Below are 20,957 nucleotides of genomic sequence, written 5' to 3' on the forward strand. Positions count from 1 at the left end.
TGTTTTTGAGCCTAATGAATAAGAAAACAGTGGACAAGAAGGCAAATATATCTATCAAAATATTAATTCTTGTGGTAGGATTTCAATTCACAAACTTTAGATAAACAGTGAATGATCATCCTTTCAACAAATAAAACTATGGATGTGCATCTTACAGTCACCACTTTACATACTGCATTAAACTATAAAGCATCCAGCACAGAGGAATCAGCTAAATGCAAGAAGATGGGCAATTTTGATTCAATCAGCTTAGTGAAGTAGTGGAGAGGCTGATGAGGCCACTAGAAAAGCTCTGAACGTTAAATCCGGACAAGGAGGCATCCCTAACACCCTACTGCATATAAGATTCCTATCAGAAGTGAGCAAGAGAGGTACATAACATTTTCTTGCATACGTCAGGAATTTGAACCTAAGGAAAAAGGGCACAAAGGCAAGGATTGTCTGCAATTATAAATATCTCGAATCAATCAACACAATTACAAAGGAAAGGCAAAAGAAAAGAACCTAAGGGGGGGTTTGTAAAAAATCAATCTTCATTTCCACAAGTAGATTTCCTATTTGCAATACACAGTCCTTGCTCAAATAGAGGATCGGCCTCCAAGGAAGGGCAATTTAATATTCATTCTCTCACACAAGAGTGTGAAAGCAAAAGGGGCATTGAAGGCGTAAAAGAAAAGGCCAGAGTTGAGACTTCAATCTGCAAGGGTATAGAAAATGGAAGACCAATGAAAAGGGCAGGAGCGGGAGAGCGTGTGTTGCAGATTGCCTGGTACTGGGGGACCAGAAGACAGTAAAGTTGGAACGGATTTGATGAATGGATAACAAAGATAGGGTTAGAAGAGGACTGTATGAGAAAGTGTCTTTTTTCAGATGGGTCTGTACAATTAAACAAAAAGTAGATGCTGTATGAAGAGGATATATTTATGTTGCCTCCTGCAGATGGTAAGGGATGTCAACCGGTTAATCAGGACTGGAATGGAGTGCCAGACCCTCACGGAATAAAAGGAGGAAGCATGGTCTCACGTATTTAACTTTTTGCACAACTGAAATCCCAGCCTCATCTGTTGCTGATACAAATCTCGTGTGAGCCTCCAAAGGACTTGATCTTGCTTTTCAGTCAAGGACCTTTGAGAAAGTGAGCATGCAAATGAAGAATAATCTTCAGGTGTGCCAGGTGGCCTCAGGAATGCTAGATAGTAGACACTTTCCATAGTTAAGGTAGCTCCATTGTGTATTTGCAACTGCACCCAGCCACTTGCTGTCTTTATTCAAAGCATGACTGTGGATGTCTCAGTATTGTCTCTTTTTTCTTTGCAGTTGCCAAATCAAGGAGGCCGCTTCCACGTTATTTTAATCCCTACACAGCCATGGCGTAAGGGTTTATATTTTTACTGCACCCCTTTGTGTGACTGCTTGGGAGGTAATGGATTCCTGAAATCTTCCTATCCCTATTGAAGGTTACTTGACATTACTGGAAGAAACTGACTTCTCTTTAGTAATTGGCCTCAGGTTTCTAAATGAAAACATGATGACTGCTGTTCCTTTAATAACCAGAACCGAGGTGTCTCAGGTGCCCTTTTTGCCTCTATGTGATACATTACCAGGTTATCTGGCATAGATTATCTAAATTCTGTGGGCTACAGAGGTTAATTAGTGTCCATACTTTGATAAATATCCTCTTCATCCTCATCAAAATACACACAAGCATCGAACCCTCGAAGTTGCCGTGCGTCATCTCCCTCTGGCATGTCATCTCTCAAGTTTTGGTCTAGGTGTGGTGTGCACTGGGTGCAATTGCTCTATTGTTATATTATCTTCACCTCCTTCTGTCTCAAACCTCACAAGGCATGTCTTAGTGGGAATTTCAAAAGCACTCAATGCTTTACTGAAATCTTTCTTTTTAGCAAAATGCTGCCATTTTGGCTTAAAGACATCTCTTGCAGTTTACTACACTGGTCAGCTAATCAAGATTTCAACTTCGATCACTTGCATCAAGGTTTTCTTTGTTGGAGGTTGTGTACCCTCCCTGGTCTTTGTTTAATCCTGATTGCCTTAGGAAGTTGGAAGCTTCTCGTCCTTGTGCAATCTTTTTCAGCATTGTTTTTTAACTCCTGTGCTTGTTTACCTGTGCACCCTAGCACATTTGAACCTTATTCCTCAGAAAACCCCAAATCTTACAGGCTGTTTCTTAAACTGTGAAATAATGTGACAAGCCCAGCGCTACTCTGCTCCAGCTATCTTGATCTTTGGTATAAATAAAGAGCTAGAGGACAGCAATGATATATGCTCTGAGAGTACAAAATTGTCCATTGACTTTTGCCAGTTTTCAATGGCACTTTGAGCAAAATATATTTACAATACTTCACAATTCAGAAAGCCATCAAGTGAGCCAAAGACAACAAGATAAGTGTCTTGGTATTTTCTCTTAATTTTCAGTAACCAATGTCATCTTCAAAATAACCTGCGCATTGCAAATTGACTGTTCACCCAGGCATCCAACTTTCATTTGAGAACCAATTGGCAGAAAAAAGAATGAAGATGGCAAACTAATTAGTGGGGCATTGTGGGCTTATGCTCAATATTGTCAGTGTACAGGATCCACCGGTTATTGATGCCTAAAAGAAAAAAAATATATCGAAGAAAGTTTCAAGACCCAACCATTAGGTTGCAGAATTATTCACAAAATGTGAATCTAGAATTGGTAAACACTGTAAAAAGTTCAGGACACGCCTATGCGCTATGCTATGATAATACCTCACAATACAAACTGGCTTCTCATACACATGTTGTGCATACTCAATTAAAGCATTAGAACTACCAATTTGAGAGCCCCAGAATGATTCAGTGTATACAAGGTGTTATCAAAGAGTTGTAACTATCATAGTATTTATTTATGTGCTAGTTTTATACAGTGCGAACTTGACCCTGCGGGTATCAGAGTGCTTAACACGTTTACAGAGAGCAGCATAGTGACAAACAATAAAATCATACACAAAGAGGAAAGATACACTGTTGAAATATAGAGTAGAGTCAGGAGTGTTAAGCATAGTGTGCATCATCACACCGGACAGCTGCATGAAAAGTATATTTACACCTTACTTTTTAAAAGCAAGGTCCTCAAAAAAATGCAGAAAGTTATGGCTGTTTTGTATATCTATAAAAGAGTTGTATGACTTTAGTACATACTTTCTAATCTTAGTATAAAGATTTCACAATGACTACACACGCACATATTTTGAAGCCTCTTGTGAAAATGGGCACGATCTTTACAGAAAAAAATGTTTTTTGTGATTTTATTCTGGAAACGTGCTACACCATTTGGTGTTCTCTAATTCATCACCAATATAAGACTGACTAACCCCAATGCCACCCCAAAGCTATATAGTCAAAACCTCGGGGAACTAAAATGCAAAACTAAAAATTACTGAGCGCATATCTAGTAACTTATAGGGTACTGAGAAATATGTTTTACTTCAGGTTACAGTATAAAAAGAGTAATCTAGAACGTATCCTAATAAAATGAATAAACACAATTAACTCCTGAGCAGGTTAAATAACATTCAGAGATGTATCTTGATGTGAGTGTTCACACAAGATAGCGGACATGAGGGTTATCTTGAGAATTTAACTTGTTTGTAACATGGGAAATTGAACTTTGGGGTTGAAGAGGGAAAGAGAAAAGAAAACATTACAACAGAGTTTCAAATTAAATAATGTGTTTTGTCACCGTACCTACCTCACTCTGATTCTGTTGAGTCGTTACTCTGAGGACAGAGGGGACAGTTGCCCCAGATGTAGCGCGGAGGAGGCGGGCTTCCTGCACTTAGCCTGGGACTGCCCGTTAATTAGGTGCTTTTGGGAAAGCGTTGTAGATCACATAACTGCCACTACAGGCCTCCAGATCACACTAACACCCTTACATTTCTTACTGGCGTTGGTCCCTAGGCCGAGGAAACGGAAACTTTGTTATAAATTACTGCAACTGATGTTGGTGCTGGCCAGGCGCAGAGTTGCTATAACTTGGATGGGACAGAGGGCCCCAGAGATACCCACATGGCTTAGAGACGTGAGAGAATGGTCCCTAGCCAAAGAAACACATATGCAGAGCGCCAGGAGGGATGAGAAATTACAAGAGGACCTGCTTGCCTGGCGAGCCATGTGTATCTCAGGATTGGCAATGGGCAATCTTCCCAAAGCGATTCCGAAGGGACCAGTGGCAAATTATTCTCAGCACAGGGATCGGGGTCTGATGGGGAGGCGGGGGGTGTCTCCTAAGGTTTATTTGGCACAGTGCATGGTGCGAGGTCTGGTTATTTCCTCACGATGATGCCTATTCATTTGTCTGTTATTCCACTATTCCTCATGGATCTAAGTATATCCAGGTGAAGCCTATGTCCAAAAAGTGCCATAATGAGAATGTCGATTTGTATACATGTGCTGTTATGATGCCATCTGAGGGGGGGGGGGGGGGGGGGGTAATTTTCTTTTGTAACTGTTACATTACAAACCTGAAAAATAAAGTTTAAAAAAAAAATGTGTTTTGTATTTCAGGTCCCAGTCTTTTAACGCTGTTATTAATAAAATCAGAATTTTCATAATTGGATCTGGAGCAAGCTAGTTACCCAGTTCTTACGGACTCTTGTGGCAGTCTCACAACTGTGCTTCAATAGGGATTTCTACAAAACACATGGGGCAACCACTGCCTTCAGAAGGAGGATGAAGTGCCTTTGCTGGAAAGCATTACAATGCCATTGGTACTGCTTACCAAAGCTAATCAAGGTATCACTGCCAGCTGTCATTTAGGTTAAAATGTTTCCAGATTTGGCATTTAAATAGGCTGGATCGAAGAACAAGACAAGCAACTTGCTACTCCCTGCAAACATCCATCTGCCTCTCACGGAAACCTAATGTAGATATGCATGATTTTCCTATTTAGGCAAAAGGAGAAAATGTAAGACTTTTTCAAGCAGTTTTCTATGTAAAAGTGGCATTCATCCTATTTACCTCCATTTTCTTCGCTATTACTATTATTTGAGTCTGCCATCTCAGTGCTATCTAACTCGGACTCGCATCCTATCTCCAACGTTCCTTCATCTGAGCAGGTTGATTCTTCTTTCTGTTAAAGAAAGGCATAAAACAATAAAAATAACATAATATTCAGAAATAGCAACCAGAGAAAAGGTGATGCACTATTTATCAGTGTGTGTCACATGTTAAGCTGTTAAAGGTGCATGTTGATAGCCCAAATCAAAGCAAACACAAAAGAGAGGAATTAAATATGTTTCAGCTAGATTTGCTCACCAAAACAAGCCTTTTGTAAAGGGAAGTCCCCAAAGTCGTATAGCTATAGATTTATCAATTCGGAAACACATGCGTATGCCAGTGGGAATCCAGATTGTCATAGTCATTTGTACAAAGCACCTCAATTTCTTTTTTCTCCAGTGAAATTATTATTCCTCTGTAGAAATTCATTAATCTACACCACAATCAAAAAATAGGGGTGCCTTTGCTGGAACTGGTGGGAAGGTTTAGGACTACCTACAAATTAGGGCTGTGGTCCTTGACTTCCTTCTCACTGGCCACGACCTGTATCTTCCCCTCAGAATTAAATTTTTCCCACTCCTAGACCATTTTGACTAATGAAGATTCAACACACGACTGGATTATCAGAAATGGGATTTGCAGGCATAAAAACCACAAATCCAGATTCTGTAAATCATGCTTTGCTATTCACACTACATATTCGTACCTTTGTGCACCATAATAAAATAAAGATGCACAAAGTGCTTTGTGAATGCAGTTTTAAATGCTTACTATCTGGGGGCAACTCGTCCTGTTAAACATTGAATATATGAATACAGATGGAATCCAAATTGTGTCCCTTAAATGTAAAGCATGTTAATTACCACACATTCTCTGCATTCTGTGCCTTGTGGATCAATAAAATGAGGAGCCAAATAAAAGAAAATATGTCCTTTTAGGTACACTCAGGATTTAGCGAACATACTGTAATATGACAACAGTACCAACCTGTGGTAATGGTTCTTCGGCAGGAGTTTCATCAATCGGCTCACATGCCTTGAATAACTCCTAGTAGGGAGTGAAAAACACAGATGCTTTTACATTTCATACACCTTTATCTTGAACTGTCAGGAGACAAATCATCCATGCAACCAAGATCAAGTGAAAACTAGCACTTCAAGCCCCTACCCTTTGGCAGTATTCTCGAATTCTATTTACCACAAAAAGGCATGTTATTCCTCCAATTCTAAGGTTCGCAACCAAAGAGGATTCAATGTGTCTCTAGAAAAACAAAGTTACATGTGTTGTTAATTTGCTAAGCCGATCTCATCTTATGTGAGAAGGAATGTTGAGAAATTAGCTCATTTGTGGATTCTGGATAGCCTGTTGCCCAACTCTGCCTACATATGTTAGCATACATTCCCAAAAGTAATTAATAAATGTGCGACTAACCTAAGTGCAGTTGATTTGAATTGGCAACAATTTCGGGAAGTGCCTTGTTTTAATCAAGCTGTGCCTTTTGATATTGCTAAGAAACGTGATGGGCAGCTTTAATTTCAGTTGACTCTCTTGCATCCCTAATGATCAGTACTTCCTTAGAAAGCTTCAACCACCACCAAATATATTTTTCCATATGCAGTGGTACTTCATTCTATACATGCATAACGAACCTCATAGCAAAGATCAATGGTGAAGATTTTGGGGAGCACAATACAGGAAGGGTAAAAGTAGAAAAGGAAGACTGAGGTTATGTTGTGGAGCCAACAGACGAGAGTTGGGTGTAGTGTGAGAGTGTATCATTAGGTTACCATAAAGTCATGGTCTGTATGTAGTTAATTATTTAGTATAAACAAGGTCCCGGGTGAGGGAAATCTACTACATTTTTACTGATCGCTACCTTCTAGAAAAATCTGTGGCTATATACCTTATCTTTACATCATGAATACAGGGTCCTCAGTAAAGACTGCAACAGATGTTAACTTGAAGGGCTACAACATATCACTACGACAAACTTGGAAACAGCCGCAGCTGTTACTGTCTGGGCACATTTCTGGCCGAATACAATCTTTAACTATAACAACCTTCATCTTTTGTTACTACATACCAAGTATCTTTAAGGACCAAGGTGTAAAAAAGCTGAAGCAAATGCAACAAATTAATTAAAATGGCTCGGACAAGGACAGTGACTAGAGCTGGGCTGACAGTCTCATTCATTTTGTGAAGGCAGAGACAAGATTACACAAAGACAGTCCTGACCACAATAAACAAGGGTGTAGAAGCTAGTGGTCTGCTGCATCACATCAAAATGCGTTGGTCAATACCCTATTCAATGACTGATGAAGAACTACTACCGAAGGCAAACTCTGAACTGTGCAAGTCTAAAAATAGTATCTCATAATATGATGAAATCCAATTATTGATCTCTTGAATATTTATATGTATTATTGACTTTTTTTAACACAATCTTTATTGCATTTTTCAAAGATATGACAGTTCTCACATTTATGAGTGATAGGAGAATGGCACACAGCATATGAAAGAGTGTTACAGAGAGCATCATTCAAATTGTATATGCTTAAGAGTTTAAATAATATGCATTAAAGAAATAAGCATTGAACTATATCCCCCTTACCCCACCAACCTATAGAATGTCACCTAATCTGGGGATCCTATGTATATGCTGGTCCGCAGGCAGTGTATATGGCGTTTCTAAGGGAATGTATGAGGAGATGAAAGTGATGACATCTCTGGTCCAGCAGAAGAGGTGTAGACCTTCCTGAACCATGTATCATGGTTACAAACCTGAAGAAACTCTGAAATGTTGTTAGCACATGAGATTGGTGAAATGGGGGATATTATCAGAATGACCTGATTCAAGGTGATCATGATAAAGTGGTATGCAATTGATGCTCAGTCGGGTGTCATATCCAGCGCTTTGAAACCCTTCACCAAAGCATCCCATTCTAGGGACATGGTTTTCCAGTGGAGGCCCCGGTATTCCTCCCGAATGAGGGCTTCACTCTCTGTGGGCCCCCATTGGGCCAATTCCTCCCATCATTTATCTAACTGTGGGGCCGTCGAGGATTTCCTAGAGCCACATCTATGAAACACAATGTGGTACTATTGGAGTATCATTAAACTGGAAGCACAGGACCTTAAAAGCCTCCCACTCCACTAGTGGAGAAGAGACAGTGCCACAATTCTCCATGAAATACGTACCTATAGTAATGGCAAGTGTCTCCCTAAAAACAACATCCTCCAGGAGCGTCAGCTGCAGGCGCCATGTGGGCCAAAACATGTCTCCAAGATAGTGTTATTTCTACAGGAATGTGATCGGAAATGGTCTTCCCTAAGTGTGCGGTATGTGTCATGTTAGGTAGGACCGTGAGGAGACAGAGAAACCTGTCCAGGCGAGAGTGAAGTGCATGGAGGTATGAGTAGGAATATTCGATCACTGCAGCATTCCAACTCCATCATATACCTGAGAGATTCCAACCCTCCCTCCATTGTTTCAGTGCCTTGGACTGATGTATCAGTGCAGCGCCGGGAAAGGTGGGATGAGATCGATCTAAGGTAGTTATCTAGGACTGCATTAAAGTCACCTCCCTGCATCAAGGGATACGCAGCCCAGTTTGCCAGTTTTGAGGATAGATGGGACAAGAAACATCCTGCTCTGTATTGGGTGCATATATGCACCCAAATACAATTGGGGCTTCGTCCAGTGTCCCCCTTACTAGGCCATAACATCACAGCAAATCTAACCTGGGGTCTAGGATTGCAAAAGGGAAAGCCGCCCAGAGCCAGATTGCAGCGCCCCGAGCAAAGGTAGAATAAGAGGTATGAAATAATTGCCCTCGTCATTCTCTACGCAACTTCTGGACTTCATGAGTGGTGAGGTGGGTCTCATGCATGAATTTTATGTGAGCATAACACCTATTTAGTTGTTCCAAAATCCTGTGTCTCCCGTACACAGAACACAATCCACGCACATTCCAAGTTATGATGTTGTAGGCATTCAATATTGTAGTCATCTTTTCTGAACCAAGGGCTATCCCCCTCCCTCATTAGCCATCCCTCCATCATGTGTGGCAGTCCCCCCCAAATGGTGACATAGGTGACAGTATCAAACAGTAAACTCCCAACCCTGAAGACTTGGTCCAGCAATTAGTCAGCACTAGATCACACATAATAACCAGCAATGACATATCAACCATTGAAAAATAATTGCTTTCGCATAAGGTGCATGAAGTTTTGTACCTCTGGGGTAGTTTGAGATTAGGTGGTGAAGTCAAAGATTCGTTGCTATAGACAGTGTCTGAAAAGAAAGGCGTAATTGCATACACTTTACTCACGCCCATCAGCCCGGCAAGCCATGCATCATGTCATTTGCGGGGTGATCGGGAGAAACAGGGCCATACTGCTGGCAGAGTCTGAGTTGATATTCTGTCTTGTGTCGAGCTGGAGCCGATGGGTTTCTTGTTGAGTCTCAAGGAGGCCGCTGAGTAAATTGCTGCATGCTGCCCCTCAGGGACCTGCTGTGGGGCGGGAGCCACAATCGAGCAACCCCGATTGGGGGCACCCCATCATTTTCTCCGCAGTGCACGCTTGGCTCAGAATGACAGTGGATCTGGAAAGTGGTGTTCCAGCCAGTTCCAAGCATTTTCCAGAGAATCAAAAAAGAAAGCGTGCTGTTCGTGGATCACCTTGAGTTGAGCAGGGAACAACGTTCATTGAGGCTATCAGGCCCCCTTGCCAATGGAAACAAAAAAAATCCCCCAGGCGAGTCTCAGTGGTGCGGGCAGGCGTACCATAATCTCTTAGGCCCTTGCCACGCTGCTCCTCACCTAAACCTTCAGTGCAGAGCCCAGTGGTCGGGTTCCCAGGTCATGGACATTGCTATGTGGAGACTAGCTGTCCAAGGGGTATTAGTGGACAGTTAGGCCGGTCCCTCCAACCCGCCCGAGGTTCTGGGGCTTACACAAGTCCAGCCGCCATCTTCAACCCTGCATGCAGGTGAGCAGATTTTGTTGTGTCCATCCGCCGCTGTCATGTTACAGATCGCCAAGCCGGGTCCACCAAGCTGTTGAGACTTCCAGAGTAGCGGCAGTGTCCCGAAGATGAGCCCAGTGGGTGTTTTTCGACAGATTACTCTGCCCGAGTCCAGGAGCCTCCGGGTTAAGCAGGCCCTGTCTTAGGCGGTTAGCCCCCCCCACACCATTTATATGTATAACTGATACCAGCCAAATGTATGCCCCAAGGATCTATCACCCTGCACTGAAGCCATGATAGTCAGGATTTTCAACATATCTGTTTTACATAGCACTGAGTCCTTGTTAGTGAGATGCCTCAGCAGTAGTTACACATACATTAGTTATCTGGTGCATGTAGGTGCTTGCTGAGTAGGGATGTTCACAGGAGTCCTAGTTTCCAGACAAAAAAGTTGAGAAATGCCAGTTTCCTCCATCTTGGGTATTTCTGCAGAGGCCAAGATTTCTAAGCTTCCTGGTGTGCAGGAAGACGTGTGGCGATATGCCAGCTGCACTTCTATAAAAAAAAAGCTAGGCTATGCATCACAACATTTTATGATATGTTGTTCTTTCTGCTTGATAACAAGTTCGAAGTTTTGCGTCATATTCATTGAATGTTAAAGATGAAAAAGTAACATTGGCTTCAAACAAAAACAACTACAGAGCATGTCTTCTCTCTGCTCAGCCCGGTCTTTTGTTCATATTCCCTCAGCTCCAGCTAGCATTGATGTTTTTGCATGCCTCTGAGACACTGTTCACCGTACTTTTATTCCTCTATGCCTCGTCCAAAATGCTCCTATCTGCTACCAGTCTTCTCTTACACCAGCATGGTGGACTGTCCTAGCTACTGCTCTGGAAGCTACTTTTACATGCTGGGTACCTGGCTTCATATTGTAGGACCTTTACATGCTGGGTATTGAACTTCATATTGTGGGATTACGGTTAGTGTTATATGGGGACTCCACCTTTGTCGACTCCCACCACAAGCTTTGAAAAGCTTTTAGGAAAACAAAGCCACTCAGACCCAACCACTAGATAATGGAATTTTGCAAAGCATATGTGAACCTTGAAGACATTTAATGCTGCAAAAATACTTGTCTATTAGGGGTCTGGCAAGGTAGCTCTGGAGGAAGAGAGGACAGTATTCAACAGAAAGACAATAGCCATTATTGGCCTCTTTGGATAGAAGGGGATCAGTATTATTCATGACTCTTTTGCATTTACCGAGACAGAACATCACTGAAAATTAGTCAAAATGAGTGTACATTTAGCCAGAAGGTGTGTTGGCTCTCTATTAAGTCCATCTTCTACCTTAATCTGTTCACTCTGCGAGGGGAAGGGACTGGGAATCTGATAACACCATACTTGTTGCCCTAGAGCGAGAACCAATTTCCCTGCATGTCTTAGAAATTAAACCTTAATCTTGGCTGCATATCCTAATCTCATGGGCTCTGGAAACAAAAAGACTGTGCTGATTTTGTTTTCCAAAACACATGCATAGCATACACTCATTACACATCAATTATCAAGCTAGATATTTTACCACCCAGCACCTTTACCACACAGTTTTTACCATGCAGGTAAGTTCCACGCAGCTTATTTGAATGGTAACTATACAACGCTGTACATTACCACGCAGGTACTTTTTAAAAATAAAAAAAGACCTAGTAAACACACATATATGTATGTGTGTGTGTATATATGATTGTGTGTTTGTTTATATATATGTGTGTGTGTGTGTGTGTGTAACTATATTTGTGTGTGTACTTATATATGTATGTGTGTGTATATAGATTTATATATATGTATGTGGGTGTGTACATATTTATGTGCACAAACACACAATTAAATATCTAAATATATCTGTTAGGTCTTTAAAAAAGTTGTAGGGGTTGGTAGGGGAAATAGGTAGTGAATGGATTAGGGGCAGAAGGAAAGGGTAAGACTAAAGGGTCGCAAAGGTTTTTTTAGAGTTCATGAATGGAAAGGGAAAGGGATTAGCAAGGGGTTTTTAGGTTTGAGAGAAGGGTAGGGGTACAGGATTATTAAGGGTTTATTTAGGTTTGGAGTTTGGCCAGGGGGAAATTACATTTAAAAAAAAAAAAATTTTAGGGCTTAGGGTAGAGAGGTTATTTTTAAATACTTATTTTATTCATATTTATATATATTAAAAAAATACACACTCACTACACAAGAGGGGTTTAGGGGTTTTCCCCAAATAAACATTTAGGAAAAAGAAGACAATACTTACCAGCCCATTTGCATGGTAAGGTACAATGTGGGAAAACAATGGGTTGTACAACAGGTGTAAAAACAGCGATGTAACAAATCACAATGTAAAGGGCTGTATGGTAACACCTGATATTCATCAAGACATCTCAAATCAGTGAAATTTGTAGCAGCTCATTTCCTTCTCCTATCTCCCCCCCCCAACGTTTGTTAAAAGTTGTGAAATGCCTAACATAAAACGCAAATTTAAAACCCTTTACTTTACATTCAAGACGCAGAAATAATTCGACTTACTTTAAGAGCATAGAGTCCTGACTTGCCAGGAATTTTGCAGAAAGTTCCATCACCCACACGTGTGTTAGTATGAAGCATTGCATTCAGACAAGCTAATGGAGAGGTTCCGCTGGAAAAAAAAAAGAATAAAGAAAGAAAACAAAAATGAAACACTGCAAATTGAGTGCCTTTTACAATACTCTTTTCCCTCAATTTTCTCGTTTTTGTTTTTTACTCATGGTTTACTCTTTCAACTGCTCTCCCAACCTCAACAACATCTACATTACAGTACCAAGGTACCACCAAACATAACCATAAGCATCTATCCCACAGGCTTCAGGCAAAGAGTCTGTGAATTGCAATTATGATTTATGCACACACGAACAGCAATCTACATATTTATGCAAATTACTCATTAACTATTGGTGTACAGCCTTCCTTCGGCACATTTCGTGAGAATGCAATTGAAATAGATTAAACCAACGCGTGTTGGAGTACTGTTCTGCAACACTTGACAAAAGGGCTTAAAAAGACCAGAGTCCCAAGACGGTTGGTTTTAAATGACAGGCCTGTCAAGGTTACAGTCCCACAAACATTTTTACACATGCTTTACACAGAAGAATGTTGTCGTCGGACAGTCACGTCTTACAATGCGAGGCATGTTTGTCCGTCCTTGCACATTAAGTCCCTTCTTGTTTGGGCTTATATTATTGTTATTACCACACAGTTGTATAAGTAATGACCAAAGATGCAGGAATAAACATGCCCCCGGCTCATACAGAGAGAGTTGCATGGAGGTAGGTAACATACATGCTATTTCTTCGCAATGTAAATTTAATCAGACCCTATAATCACGAAGAAATAAATAGCACATTAAAATGAAATATTGCAGTACATATTAACCAGGGCACTATGTAAAATAATGTTATTGGAGTATTATAAATCCCCTCTAGTACCTAGGAAGCGATATAATACATGTCCACTAAACCGGTTATCTTCGCTGTGAACATTTACTGTTGTAAAGCGCTTTGATACCTTCGGGTCTAGTTAGCGCTATATAAAACTCTCAAACTAATAAATAAATAAATAAAACTAAATTATATTTAATTAACTCATGTTTGTTAACAGTTTAATTGCTATAGAACGGCAACAGGGCTTCACAAGAGATAGAGTACGAGCATGAATAATCAAATCCAATGAAGCAAATTATTGAAAAAAACAATCACATAACACAAAAATTAATTATAAGGCAATCAATGTGCATTCAATACAAGGGCTACCTAAAAACAAGAGCTACCCCCCAAACACCACCGAAAAATGGCATTACAAACCAGCGATAAGCGAAAAGACGGTTACAAGGAATGAAAGGATCTCAAAGAGAAAGTATGTCTGACATTTATTAAGCATATAATTTTAAATTAAATTTTACAGGCACCGGTTTTCAATTTCATCAATGCAAAAACGTACTGTTCCCTCTTATATATAAACAACAGTATTCTGCACTCAGCCCTACTCTTTTAAATATCTATTTCAGACCATTGGCCTCCATTGTCAAGGAATCGAGAGTGTCCTTCGTCTCCTATGCGGACGATACTCAGCTTGTCGGCTCCCCTGCCCAATCAAGGTTCTCAGCCTCAGTTAAGCCCATGCCTTGAGAAAGTGGGCCATTGGATGGCAAGCTGCTCACTGAAATTAAATGGGTACAAAACCGAACTGATGGCACTAGAAAAATAACCTCCCCCCAATGACACTACTGAGTTGGCCAAACTGTTTAGGGACACTACCCATTCAGTCATCCCATACAAAAAAGTCTTGAAATGTTGTTGGGCAATACTCGGTCGAAGGAAGTCCAAGTAAAACAAGCATTGGCATAGTCAATATGTCTCGCCTTTGGGACCTTATAAGGATTTAATTATGCAGCACAATCTCGCTATATCACAGCTCTCCCAAAGAAGTCCAAAAGAGGCTACGCAGAACGCTGGTACCAGAACCATCTAGGAGATACCCAAAGGTCCCTCAACCAAGAAAGGGAAGGGCCATCGTATGATTAGAGCCCTACTGACCCGCCTACATTCTGATTAGGACTTTGAGATCCACCAACACGGGTCTTCTAACAGTTCCACGCACTCAGAAGGCCAAATGGGGTGGAAGATCTTTCTCTTATCTCTCCCCCAAACTGTTGAACACATCGCCAATCAGTCTGAGAACTGAGTTAGATGAGGCCAAATTCAGGAAAAGTCTTAAAACGTGGCTACACCATAATTATCTATGGCACGTTTTTGACTCACCGCACTAGGAAGCCTTATAGTAGATATGCGCTTTATAAGTCAAGATAAGATATTGACTGATAAACGTTATTTCATACATAGCTTTAACAGCAACTTAAAAGAAATGCAATGGTTTTATACATTCCACTGGAGTGGAGCAGACTTACAATCTGCATATGCTCTGCAGTCACAAAACATGTTTCTCGCTCAATAGGCAATAACTAGGGGTAAAATAAAATCTCATAACTAAGATGATGCAGTTCAAAATAATTCAATTAACAATCTTTATTCACGTACCTTGAGTTATGCAATTTAAGAGCATTGTTGAGTCAGGGGACTCATGAAAAAGGCCAAGTCTTGAGTGATTGGTGATGCCCTTCCCCTCTCTCAGGAATAGTAATAATCATCATATTACACTGCACCTCAGTATGAATGGCTTTAATGCCATGGAATTTTGATGTGCATTTTCTTTTTTAAAGTATTCAACCAAAACCAGCATGCATTAAGTTAGACTTGTGCACCACGGTGAAATTACACTGAAGAGGCTGCATGGCTATTAGGAATATTGTTTCAATGTAAACTCCTTGTAAAATGCAAATTGTGAGGCATTAAAAGGTACTTTCACTGCTTCAAATTCGCTGTACTGTGTAATAAAATGAAATTTGAACTTTGCGAGTAGTGTTCATTGTGTGAATGTGCATTTATTGTTACAGTTGCTTTAAATAATATATTATTTGGCCACAATTATTTTCAGTTCCATGAACTGAGGGGTGTGTGACAGAATAGGCACAGAATATCTGCATATAAGAGAAGAAAGTAGTGAGAAAAATAACTTGTCTGCTGTAACAATCTTTCTGGTGGACGCTTCATCTACCTGCAGAATCCTCACCACTTGAGTAGGTGAAGCCGAATCTACCTTGATGCCGGAAGTGCAGAGGGGAGAAAAGAAGCCAAGAATTACAGTGGTGCGCTGCAGTAAACTAATTTGGAACTTTATTAATTGGCCTATGATGGCCTTCAGAATGGGGAGGTTGGCGGGATTGGTAAGGAATCTGCAGGTATCCACTATAAAGATCGTCACAGAAGGAAATAACTTTATCTGATGGATACTTCTTCCTGCAGATTCTTCATCTTTTGAATAGATTCCCAAGCAGAACCCTACCCAGTGGAGTGTCTGAAAGAATGTTCAGAAGACTAAATGCCATAGGACTGAGCGTGCAAAATGGCCATACCGCCTCACCCCTTTTGATGAAAGTTTGAAGGGAAGCCCATGTAGCTACCCTGCACATCTTAGCAACAGAAACCTCCCTGACAAAGGCTGCTGCAGAAGATTTACCTGGATTGGGCCTGGACTCCCTCAGGCAGTAATATACAAAAACAGAAAATCCTCTTTGTGGCAACCTTACCCTTCCTGTTGCTCGTGTACTCTATGAAGAGCTTGGTCATCAGGCCTTACCGATTTTGTGTATTCATTATATTAGCACACTAAACAACTGTGGTCCAGTCGGTGCAACCGCTCGACCTCTTTGGTTGGATGGGGTGCAGCATGAAAAGAACGATGATGAGTGGATTGTCCGAGAAGAAAATTCCACCTTGGGGAGGAAAGTCATATAATTCCAAGGACAAGCTTGTCCAAGAAGACACATGTGAACAGTGGGCAGACGCTCACTGCCACTCACTGGCACAGTTTATTTTAGTAATGGTAACCAGAATAACGATCTTGAGTCATTAAATGCACCTGATAACTGTGGAGTGATTCAAAGTGAGCATGCATTAAAAGGTCAAATCCAGATTCAGTTCTCATTGGGGGAAACACATTTGTCAGTCCCTTAAGGAATCTCATCACAACAGGTAAACCTAAAGAGGGACAGCTGATCTGAGAGACACAGAAACACAGGCAAGGCTGCACGATGCCCACTGCACAGACCAGCTGTGCCAGTGCAAGCACAAAGTGAAGGATCTCAGACAGATGAGTCTTCAATGGGTCAATTTGTTGTTCACCAGACCAAGCGACAAATCAGTTTCACCTCCTGGAATAGACCAACAGATAGGACAGCTATAAAGAGCTCAGGTGCAGTCATTCAATGTCAAAGCATGAAGGTGGAGACTCTGGGGGGTTGGGGTGCAGAACTTGACTCTCCTACAGAGTGAGGAGGTCTGCCTTGAAAGTAAGACAGAGAAGGGGACACAGTGAGAGAGAGAGGTGCGTAGAACACCATTCTCAGCATGTCTGTGGCGATGAAGATGACTTTGCCCAGTCTTGGCAAGTCTTACTCAGAACCCAAGGAATCCATGGTATAGCAGCAAACTAGTACTTTAGGTGGAAAATTAAAACTTCAACTGAAATACGTCCCAACAAGGCTTAATGCAACAGATACTTGAGGGCACAGAATACCCGGCAATGTGCATGGTTATGACCAGCCAAGAGATCCACCTGAGGCATGCCCCACCAGACAAAAATGTCTTCAACTACTTCTGGATACGGGTGTCAATCGTGGATGGCAAGGTGATGATGACTGAGGCAGACGACCTTGGTGTTCAGTGACTCAGCCAGATGGTTGCCGACTGCCAAATTTCATGCAGAAGCATCCAAATCCTGAGACTCAATGCTTCCTCACAGACAAAGCCGTGCTTAATTTGAGCTGGTGGAGGACATTGGCACTCATTTATGGGGACTGGCACTTATTTTTACTGATCAGATATTTCCATAGAACAAGAGAGGGAAAACCCCACAACGGAGAAAAGAGGAGGAAGTGAAAGTCAGAACAACCAACACAAAGGGAGAAAGGAGATACCTGCAAGTTAGTTAACGGGGAATGGGGGGTTCTTGTAGTGGATTAGAAAAGCATGAGGTGGATTAAAGATTACTCAGCCTTGGTATTCGGCACACTAATATTTAATAGCCCCGGGCTTCTGAGTGAAGCCTTAGCCATAGAGACTCCTTCTTTTACAAATTAAGAACTGAGAGAGGGTGACACACTCCTTTTTTGCAAACATACCACATCACAGTCATATTGTCAGTCAAGATATGGACGGACTGTCCACGAAGGAAAGAGAGAAGGCATTGAGCCCCACCTGAATCACACTGAGCTCGACCAGATGCCTCTGATCACCTGTTCCCCTAGAAGTGCACCCTACCGAAGGGCGAGTGCATCCATATGCACAGTGGCTACCGCCATATAGGTGACAAAAGAACATTCCCTTGAATTAGGCACTCCTCCAACAACACCACTCCAAATCTACTGCAGTGTCCCTGAAATTATAACAGAGTCCATCAGATCTCCCTCACGCTGGAGTCACTGCCAACAAAGGCACACCTGGAGGGCCCTCATGTATAAGCATGCATGTGTTCATGTCCAGGAGGATCCAGGAAACCAGCAGACCCACCAGGTGTAGAATTGTCAGGACTGGAAGCCGAGCTTCCGTCAAAAACATTGGAATCTGTAGTAGTCTATGTATTGTTTTTATCTAGGTATAAAGCCATGACAGCATAGATAAAATAATGTAACTGTTTGAAGATATTAACAGTTGACCGTGGGTGAGAGCTAATGCAATGGCACTTCTTGGAAGCTCCTTCAGATACAGATTTGATTAATAAAGTGTTGTGTTAGATGAATTGTGCCTCATCTTGAGCATCACTATCTTGCTCTTTTGGAGACTATTGTGGAGCTGCTCGTTTTTACATAATCGGTGCAGTCTGTTTTAGATCGACTAGAGTACGCTTTATTCTGAGGAAGGGAAGCGAGATTGCCTACCAAAATTCTAAAAAAGGTACTGTACCTTATTGAAGTTGTATGAGCCACGGGAGAGGGCTTTCGATTATAGTCAGGTCCAGCATCTGCTCTTGCATTACTGCGCAAAGAGATTCCGCTGCTGTTTGGTGGCCCTGTGTGAGCTGGTGCTGTCTGTACTGGAACCCCCGTAGAAAAGCCCTAAAATTTCCAAAACTGGCAGAAGTCTTTTGTCATGGACGGAAGTCCTAGAAACCATGCAGTGGCTCACAAAGACTTAGATTGTTTCAAGAAGCTGACCATTAAATGGCATATCCATCCATGTGGACTGGACATCACCCGAGAAACTATTAGAAACGGAGGCTAGGCGTGATGGTGCAGGGTTATAGAGCTCTGACAACTGAATCTGCAGGGGCTAGACCCACTTTGATGATATGCTAGGATAGTTCCAAATCATCACACCTCTGGTTCAGCCCCCTCCTGGACAGTGCAAATTTCAGGGGTGGGTTTCCCGCGCCCCTTGCCCATTCTCTTCCCGCCAGAAACCTGGACCATTCTTTCAGGCTCCAGGTCCTTATGACCACCTTCATGTGTTGCCATGGACCTTGTGGTCAGGCACACCTACTCAGGCTATCCCATCTCCAAGTGCGATCTGAGCTCCACCTCCTTCCAGGCGGTATGCTCTATGTTGTTACCCAGCAGGCAATCCACAGGCATGGATGGATTCACAGCTACCCTCAAGGAACCGGGGACCACCCTCCCCCCATTTAAAGGGAACCTGAGCCACCAAACATTGGTGCTCACTGTTGTCTACAGCAACTTCTTGGTGGACCACATTAGGGTCTACCTGCTCTGAGGACATCAGGTATCACTGTACGGTTGTCATGCTGGCTCCTGTGTCTCTCAGAGCCTCCACCCTTCTCCCATTGAGGTTCACCCACTGCCTGTACTTCCTAGTGTTGTCAGGCATGACGGTATTCTGGACCATTTTGCGCTCACTAAGGGAAACTAGGATCATCTCTGCTACCCCACACCACTAGATGGGACCAACTCCTCCCCAAGCGCTACACTCGCCATCCCCAGTGACTGCCCACCAGTGAGGGGGCTGCATTTGCTTGGGACACTTGTGATCCCCCTGGTAGTGCCCTTCCGGATTAAAAGCGAAGCACTTCAGGGGTGCCTTCACCGCAGGCTTTCCTGAAGGGAACCAACTCTTCTTCTTAACAGGGGGTTGGGAATCCTTAACCTGAAAACTAGTTTGTTGCAGTTTCGAGAACTCTTTACTTTTATTTATGCCCCCTCCTTCTTCTGTTGGGGCCCTGCCCACCCAATCATCCAGTGCTCTGCAGAAAGATTCAAAACACCACCCAAGTCGGACGTCCAATTTACACACTTTCCCAAAACATTTTCCTGTAGTGTTATGAGGTCAGACCATATCTCCTGACCAGGGCTTCCTTCCTCCTATGAAATGCTTCCACAAACCTGCACTCCAATCCCTCTCTGGAATCTCTTGCATCTGCAAAGCAATCTCATAGGTCTGAAACTACCAATCTATGTTGTTTCCCAATTCCATAACCAGGCACCAGACTTTTGGGTTTGTATACCTTTCCTTCTGATTGTACTGAATAAATGCTGCCACAATCTGTTCTGGACTTAGCTTTAAAATCCAGCTCCTTCAAGCTCAGTTCTTCCTTTCCTCCACAGCCAATTTCTGCTTTTCCATATCCACAATGAGTTTTGCCAACTCCGATTTGAGCTTCCTTTCTTCCTGTCAGTCTCTCACTCAACTCTGCTGCAGGCAGGCTTTTAGATGAAACACTACTGCTACCTCTGGTGGGAGCTCTTCCACCATTAAGGCTGCCACCACCCCACAGGCAATGCTGGCTACTCCAGTCACTCTAGATGCAAGCCCAGTTCCACTTCCTCCACAACACCACACTGCATCCCTGGCTGCTTACCAGGCCCTCAGCGCCTTTTGCAGCTCCTCCTTTTTAGGTCTCGCCTAAGCCATTGCGTTAGCGATGCTTGGGCGAGATATATAGTAAGGGACTTTCAAAAGTGCTCCCAAAGTGCGGATCGGGTACAGTGCATGTGCGCCGGGCGCGCGCACCATTTGTCCGCCTGCTGATCACTTTCGCTGTGCTTTGATGTTCTCAGTGAGCCGCGCGGCCACTGAGAACATCAAAGCGCCCGCGAAAGTGCTCACCATTTGCCACCCCCTCCCTTATCCCACTTTCGTTCTTGTTTTACAGTACTGGCCGACACTGAAAAAACATGCTCAGTGTGCTTTGTGCCACCCTTAACCTGTAGGTGCGCGCGCACTTCCGCTCTATGTTGCGCATCCTTGGCGCAAGGTAGAATGGGCAAAGGTGCTGCATTACTTTCACTCAGCCTTTACCCTCCCGTCA

General features: G+C 42.5%; 1 protein-coding gene across 1 annotated transcript in view; it reads right to left on the bottom strand.

Moving 5' to 3' along the window:
- The window catches only part of ASXL3 (ASXL transcriptional regulator 3), a 259,194-nt gene that overhangs the window by 147,202 nt on the left and 91,035 nt on the right, over positions 1–20,957 (bottom strand). The window contains exons 3-5 of the mRNA XM_078687356.1: positions 12,573–12,681; positions 6,031–6,090; positions 5,005–5,116 (exon numbers count right to left, since the gene is read on the bottom strand). Coding sequence (XP_078543482.1) covers positions 5,005–5,116; positions 6,031–6,090; positions 12,573–12,681 — 281 coding nt within the window. The remainder of the gene's footprint in view (positions 1–5,004; positions 5,117–6,030; positions 6,091–12,572; positions 12,682–20,957) is intronic.

The sequence above is a fragment of the Lissotriton helveticus genome, chromosome 4_1 (genome assembly GCF_964261635.1).
Source record: "Lissotriton helveticus chromosome 4_1, aLisHel1.1, whole genome shotgun sequence".
NCBI classification, from domain to species: Eukaryota; Metazoa; Chordata; class Amphibia; order Caudata; family Salamandridae; genus Lissotriton; species Lissotriton helveticus.